Consider the following 7,883-nt stretch of genomic DNA (forward strand, 5'->3'; position numbering starts at 1 on the left):
CTGCTGGAGGGGATGAGCCCTGCTGTGTGTGTGTGTGTGTGTGTGTGTGTCCATGCCACCCCCTGCTGGAGGGGAAGATGCTGTGTGTGTGTCCCTGCTGGAGGGAATAGGCCCTCGTGTGTGTGTGTGTGTGTGTGTGTGTGTGTGTGTGTGTGTGCGTGCGCACTGCTCCCTGCTGGAGGCGATGAACCCTGCTCTGTGTGTGTGTGTCTCTCTCTGTGTGTGTGTGGGGGGGAATTAGCAGTTGGTAAGGATTAGCAGCAATTGCTGCCTCCTATAGGAGCCAAGGGGAGGGAAATGCACCGCTCAGAGCTTGTTCCCACCCCTGCTTTGCTCCTGGCACCACGGGTGCTGGAATATAGTGGGGGTGCTGAGCCATTGAATCAAACTGTAAACCCAATGTATGATGGAATCCACTTCAAGGCAGGGGTTGCGGCAGCACCCCCAGCACCCCAAATTCCAGCACCTATGCCTGCCACCGGCCCCCCCAAGAGAGGCATGGGTAATTCTATCCAGCAGGGTAGAGCGCTCACCCACCCACCCCTCTGAACCTAGCCACCAGGGTACAGTACAGCCACACACACACACACGTACACACACATACACACGTACACATCCCTGAACCTAGCCAGCATGGTACCGCGCTCACGCCCGTACACACACACAGAGGCATGTCTGAACCTACCAGCAGGGGGCAGTGTTCTCTCTCTCTCTCTCTCTCTCTCTCTCTCACACACACACACACACACGCACACACACATGTCTGAACTTACCAGCAGGGGCAGTGTTCTCTCTCTCTCTCTCACACACACACGCACACGTCTGAACCTACCAGCAGGGGGCAGTGTTCTCTCTCTCTCTCTCTCTCTCTCTCTCTCTCTCTCACACACACACACACACACACACGCACACACACATGTCTGAACCTACCAGCAGGGGCAGCGGTTAGCAAGATGGGGTTGAGCTGCTGTTGATCAGGGTCATGCTCCCTGTGGCTTTAGTGGGCTGTTCCCAGTTCTGTGACTCAAAGAATTAATTCTGGGAGTGGCAGGCAGATTCTCCCCTGCCCTGCATGTTGGGTCCCCAGTGACACTAGTGCAAACTTGGTGTGCAACACAACCATGCCAGAGCCCTTCACTCACACTGGCAGGAGCAGTTTACTGAGGGAGGGGGAAGATTGTGGCCCTCAGGGGACATGAAAGTCACAGTCCTCCTGCGCTCCCACCAAACCAAGTAGCCAGGGCCCAGGGCTGGCGGAGAGGCGGGGCTGGGGTTTGGGTCCTCGAGAAGGGGAAGTCACTGGCCCCAGAGATCACAGCATGAGTCATTGGCAGAACCAGGAGTCTTGGCTCCCAGCCCCTCCCACTCTACCCACCAGACTCCACTGCCTCCCAGAGCTAGAGATAAAACCCAGGAGTCCTGACTCCCAGCCCCCCTGCTCTAACCACTAGACCCCACTCCCCTTTCAGAGCTGGGGACAGAAGCCAGGAGTCCTGCCCCACAGGGCCACCCAGAGGATTCAGGGGGCCTGGGGCAAAGCGGGGGAGCGGATATACTCATCGGGCGGCGCTCCGAGTCTGCGGCGGCGGCAGGTCCTTCAGTCGCTCCGCATCTTCGGCAGCACTGAAGGACCCGCCACTAAAATGCTGCCAAAGACCCAGACCGCCACCAGGTAAGTAAAAAGGCGCCTCTAGCCAGGAAAGGGATTCTCGGCCAGGGCTCATGGGGCCCCTGTGGGGCCCGGGGCAAATTGCACCACTTGTTCCCCCTCTGGGCGGCCCTGGTGCCCCACAGCCCCCACAGTAGACCCCACTCCCCAAAATCTTGAAAACTCTCCTGGGATGGGAAAACCATTTCCCTGCTAGCTCCAATCCAGTTCCCCTTTGGCAGCTGAGGATGATGCCCAGAAGGAGGGGGGCTGCATCTTCTCGAGCAGAGACACCCACGTTGCACCCCCAATGCTGGGCTCCCCCGTGCCCCACATGTCACACTCACCCCCCAGCAGCGCCAGCCCAGCCCAGAGCAGCAGCCTTCTTCTGGTCGCCATGGCTGCAAAACAAGGGGCAGGGGACACAGTTAATTTGGGGAGACAGGCTGTGGCTTCCAGCCCTGGGGCCCCTAGGGGAAATTGGGGGCCACCTTCACCCACAGGAGTTGGGGAGCCCCTTGAATTCCCCCAGGAACCCCTGGGGAGCGGAGATGGGGATGCTAGGGGTCTCAATGAGTATGGGGATGGAGGGTAGGTACCCCTAACAAACCCAGACACTTTCTGACCTGATCTAATGTGAGGGTATCACAGAGTATCTAATAGTTAAAGCGGGGGGGGGGGGGGGGGCTGGGACTCAGGACTCCTGGGTTCTCTACCCAGCTCTGGGAGGGGAGTGGGGTCTAGTGGGTGAAAGCAGGTGGGCTAGGGGCTGGGGGCCAGGTCTTCTGGCTGCACCGCTGACTCACTGTGTGACCTTTATATATGTCTATAAAAACCTATGTATCCCTCCCCATGTAGACCTATCTATTTGTCCATCCCTACCTCCCAATGTACACCCTTCCATCTATCTACCTATCCACCTACCCCTACCCCCACCCCAAACACACCCCTCTATGGGTCTGTCTAGCTGTCTGTCACAGTTTTCAGACTCAGTGTCAAACTTCTACCCCTTATTTCAGCCCCTCATTCAGTGACTTCCCTTTAGGGGCTCTGGGTGACCCCAGGGACCTTGTCTGGACCTGTGGGTATCCAACAAGGCCATTCAGTGAGGTGCCAAACCAGGGATTTGGGAGCCTAATCTGGCTGGGTTTAGCCTCCTCTCTCTCTCAGTCAGTGGTGCCCATCTCTCTGTCCTGTGTCTGGTACTGGCTGTCTCCGCACAGTGCCCATCTGGCTACACACTGCCTAAATCTGCACCGGCTTATCTCACCCTGCACCTGTCGCTGCTGTCCTGGGCAGCCCATTTGACTTCCCGGGAGCTCAGAGAACTAGGGGTGGGGGAAGGAATTCCAAATGCCAGGCTTCCAGCCCCATGCCTGGTGAGACAGAGCCAAGGGGTGGTTGGTGGGGTGAGAAAGAGAGGAGAGAATTGGACTTACCTCTTCTGTGCACCTGGCCAGCCCAGAACCGGATCCTGAGGGCTTTATATAGCAAAAGACACCCTGCCCCGTATTTTAAGGTGACACCTATGGAGCAAGATATTAGTCACAGCTTCCTGGAGTGCCAGGACGTGCAGGGCATGTGTCTGCTGCTGCTGGCCAGCCTGGGAGACAGGCACGAGCCAGATCTCCTCCAGCTAATTTGCTAAAGGAGTGTGGACATTGCAACACAGGTGAGCTAGTGGCCTGAGCCCAAACCCTCCTGCTCCTCTGGGTCCAAGTTCAGGTGGCTAGTCTGAGACAGTACTTGTGCCACAGCATCTACACAGTTGTTTTATAGCATCTGAGACCAGTATCTCATTGCGCCGGGTGCTGCATAGACACGCAGTAACTGAGATCAGGATCTCGCTGCACCGGGCGCTGCACAGACACGCAGTAACCAAGATCAGTGTCTCATTGCGCTGGGCGCTGCACAGACACGCAGTAACCGAGATCAGTGTCTCATTGCGCCGGGCGCTGCACGGACATGCAGTAACCGAGATCAGGATCTTGCTGCGCCGGGCGCTGCACAGACACGCAGTAACCGAGATCAGGATCTTGCTGCGCTGGGCGCTGCACAGACACGCAGTAACCGAGATCAGGATCTTGCTGCGCTGGGCGCTGCACAGACACGCAGTAACCGAGATCAGCCTCTCATTGCACTGGTCGCTGCACAGACACGTAGTAACCGAGATCAGGATCTCGCTGCGCCAGGCGCTGCACAAAAATGCAGTAACCGAGATCAGTGTCTCATTGCGCTGGGTGCTGCACAGACACGCAGTAACCGAGATCAGCCTCTCATTGCGCTGGGCGCTGCACAGACACGCAGTAACCAAGATCAGCCTCTCATTGCGCTGGGCGCTGCACAGACACACAGTAACCGAGATCAGCCTCTCATTGCGCTGGGCGCTGCACAGACACGTAGTAACTGAGATCAGGATCTCGCTGCGCCGGGCGCCGCACAGACATGCAGTAACCGAGATCAGTGTCTCATTGCGCTGGGCGCTGCACAGACACGCAGGAACCGAGATCAGGGCTCCATCATGTTAGTTACTGCAGAGACATCCACTGAGAGACAATCCCTTGCCCTAAATAGCCTACAGTCAACACTGATATAGTGGGATGGAAGATATAGGCACCCAGGGGAGAAGAGACATGCCTAAGGTCACAGGGTAATTTAGTAGCACAACTGGGAATAGCAGCCCATCATGCAATCTATGGCAGCTCTGTCTCATCTGCCATTAGTCCATTTGGTGACATCAGCATCGCTGGCTGTCAGTTTCAAAGAAAAACATTTTTCACCCCCAAATACCTCCCCACATTGGAATTTTTCATGAAAACATTTGGATTTCTTCCTCCACCCCCAAAAATTATTTTTGGGAAAATTTTTCTGTGGAAACGTTAAACAAAAATGAACAGGAGTGCTTGTGGCACCTTAGAGACTAACAAAACTAACAAAAATGGTTTCTTATCGGTCTTTCTAAGAGTCACAGAGAGAGAGAGAGAGATTTGCATGTAGAGGATAGATAGAAAGACACAGAGAGAGATTTTTTTTTTGGTTTGTTTGTTTCTTGAGTTTTGAGAAGCTAGAATTTTTCCTACTAAATTTTCCATGGAAAAAATTCCTCTTTGACAGTTTGAAATTTGTGTTCTGCGGGACATATAAAACTGTAACAAAAAATTTAATTCCATTTCAAATTCCATTTGATTAAAAAAATGAAAACAGTTGTTTTATTTCCACTTAAAATATCATTTAATGTTGGATTTGGAAAGAAAAAAATTTTTTTTTCCCCCTCTTTTTATTTTGTCATCTGGAAAAGGAGTTTAAAAAAGGAAAAGGAAATGCAAGAACTACTTTCCTACATCAATTATTTTTTTCAACAAGACAAGTGTGTGTGGGGAAATGTAAGTTGTTTCACACGTTTTTCCATTGGAATATAGGAAAATTGTCAGAATCAACATTTTCCCACAGAAAATTGCAATGAAATCAGAGCTTAAGCTAGGAAAATTTCCCAGGTCACAAGTTCTGAACTCTGTGTGCGTGTGATCACTGCCCTCTACTGGAGGTAATCAGAACTGTTTCATTGAAGGGCTGGTCTACACTGGCGGGGGGGGGATCGATCCAAGATACGCAACTTCAGCTACGCTGTCGAAGTATCTTGGATCGAATTACCTGGGGTCCAGACGGCGCGGGATCGATGGCCGCAGCTCCCCCGTCGACTGCGCTACCGCCACTAGCTCTGGTGGAGTTCCGGAGTCGACGGTGAGCGCGTTCGGGGATCGATATATCGCGTCTTAATGAGACGCGATATATCGATCCCGGATAAATCGATTGATACCCGCCGATACGGCGGGTAGTGAAGACATACCCGAAGATAAAGGCATTTGCACCAGTTTAATTAAATCGATTTCAAACCCTATATGGAAAGCAGGGCAAGCTTGGTGTGTAGACAAGTCCTGAGTACGTGAGGTTAAATCAATGCAGGCAAATGAATCCCATATCAGTGCGTCTACACAGGGTATGGCACCTGTTTAACTAGATCCAAAAATTGATGTAATTAAACAATTCATAAAATCAAAGGGAACCAGAGTAAAATTCATGGCTGAGCCCTGCTCCTGCTAGAATTTCATATCAAATCCAGTAGTGAGCCCTAAGGGTTAACAGAGTTCGCTCATGCTTTTCTCACAAAATATGGAGAAACTAAAGCTGGCTGGGAAATAACTTTCTCTAACCACTAGACTCCCAGCTTCCCCTGCCCTACCCATTATACTCCACACCCCTTCCAGGGCTGGGAACAGAACTCAGGAGCTCAGACTCCCAGCTCCCTTGTTCCAACCCACTAGATCCCATTCACTTCTCAGAGCTGTGGCTAGATCCCAGGAGCCCTGGCTCCCAGCACCCCCTCCTTGAATCATCATCCCCCCCCCCCCCCCCCCCCGCCACACTCACTAATTCAGATTCATGGTTTTTTTTAACAACCACCCCCTAAACATTTTCACCTAAAATTGCAATTTTTGGGGCAAAAACTTGTAGAAAAGGCATTTTTCATGGTGGGGAGGGGGAGTTCCAATAGAAAATTTTTGCCCAGGTCCCGTATAAACCATCCTCTGGCCGGCCTTGCTGCTGTTTCTGTCTTGAGACACTTCCCTCTTAAGTGCTTGCCAGCCAGATCCAAACAAAGGGACCAGTCACTGGAATGTCAGAGTTTCCTGCAGAGGAAGGACTCTGTGGTTTGTGCTGATATACAGATCACAAGCGGATATCTCAACAGAGCAAACATTCAGGCAAATGCAAATGACGCAGTGGGAGCATGTCCCTGGACAAAGCTGCCCTTGATTGCATAGGTCAGGTGCAGCACGGCAGTAAATCACGCCAGGCCTGGCCAGTGATCAGTTGCTAAGTGTGAAACGCAAAGCAAAGAGCTGGCTGGGGATGGGACGCAGAGATTTGCATGGCTAGGGAGCGGGCTGAAATGGGAAGGCTGCAGGTAGAACCCAGGAGTCCTGACTCCCAGCCTGCCCCGTTCTAACCAACAGATCCCACTTCCCTCCCAAAGCTGGGGATAGAATCCAAGAGTCCTGGCTCCCAGCCCCCACCCTCTCTACTCAATAGACCCCATTCCCATCCCAGAGCCAGGGATAGAGCCAAGAGTCCAGGGTCCCAGCCCCCCTGCTCTAACCCACTAGACACCACTCCCCGCCCAGAGCTGGGGATAGAACCCAGGAGTCCTGGCTCCCAGCCCCCTGCTCTAACCTACTTCCTTTCTAGATCTGGAGTTAGACCACAAGAGGGGTGACCACTTAACTAGACATGGGGCCAGAGAGAGCGAATGAGCATGAGAATGAGTCTTTAGCCCTGGGGGTTAGGGTAGCCACCTCTCCCCTGACAGAAGAGAGACTGAGCCCTGTCTTCCTGTTCCAATAACTCTTCCATTATCCATGCCGAGAGCTACAGGTTCAAACAGCAGAGTGGGGGGGCCCGGCCTCGGAATGTCCCATCGGCAGTGGGTAGAGCAGCCTCCTGAGTGGTGGGAGATCTTGGTTTCACTCCTTCCTCTCTCTCTGGCAGCTGGGGGAATTGAACCTGGATTCAGTTATAAGTGAGGGAGGCTCCACCGTCTTCTCCTTCACTGGCCAGGTTGTGTGGGGCAGCGGCCTGCCCCACCTCATTCCCTCAAGCAGCAATGCGAGCCCCGAGCCTGTCTGACCCCAGGCAGCTGGCTCCAGGCTGTGGATCACAAGTGGAGAGCGGGCACCGTGGCAAAGGACGAGATCCTGGACAAGACTGACTGAGTTAAAATAAATCGTACTGAATTCAGCTGGCTTGGATTGAATTTATGGTTTATGGTGAGTGTGTGTGACTTTCCCCTCTGGTGTTATCTGGACTGGTGATCTGCTAGATCACTCCAATCCTTGACTCTGGGAGCCAGCCTTGCCCTGCTCTGCTGTGAGAACCCCCACTCCTGGGCTGTTCACGCACAGCCTCTGGCATGTAAGCTGCTTCTTGGATTGTGCAACTGAATGACACTAGTCAGTCTCTCCGGTCCCAGACACAGCCCTAGGAACCTCCATCTTGCAGTGTCCAGTTATGTCCGCTGGACTCTGCAAGCTTATATGAGAATGTCTGTGATGTTGCAGTCTATATAATTTTATAAAAATATGCTAATGAGTAAATATAATGTCACTGGAATATGCTTCGTGCAAAAGGTCTCTTGTAAGGTATCATTACAAAGCTTATAATCTACTGAGTGTGATCA

The 7,883-nt window shown here is 52.7% G+C and overlaps 1 protein-coding gene across 1 annotated transcript in view; it reads right to left on the bottom strand.

Annotated features, from left to right (window-relative positions):
- The window catches only part of LOC128827336 (IgGFc-binding protein-like), a 28,341-nt gene extending 22,251 nt beyond the window's left edge, over positions 1-6,090 (bottom strand). Inside the window, exons 1-3 of the mRNA XM_054011195.1 lie at positions 6,077-6,090; positions 3,395-4,131; positions 1,996-2,049 (exon numbers count right to left, since the gene is read on the bottom strand). Of these exons, the coding sequence (XP_053867170.1) occupies positions 1,996-2,049; positions 3,395-4,131; positions 6,077-6,090 (805 nt within the window). The remainder of the gene's footprint in view (positions 1-1,995; positions 2,050-3,394; positions 4,132-6,076) is intronic.
- Between the last annotated feature and the right edge of the window lie 1,793 nt (positions 6,091-7,883).

Source organism: Malaclemys terrapin, chromosome 21 (genome assembly GCF_027887155.1).
Source record: "Malaclemys terrapin pileata isolate rMalTer1 chromosome 21, rMalTer1.hap1, whole genome shotgun sequence".
In the NCBI taxonomy this organism is placed as follows: Eukaryota; Metazoa; Chordata; order Testudines; family Emydidae; genus Malaclemys; species Malaclemys terrapin.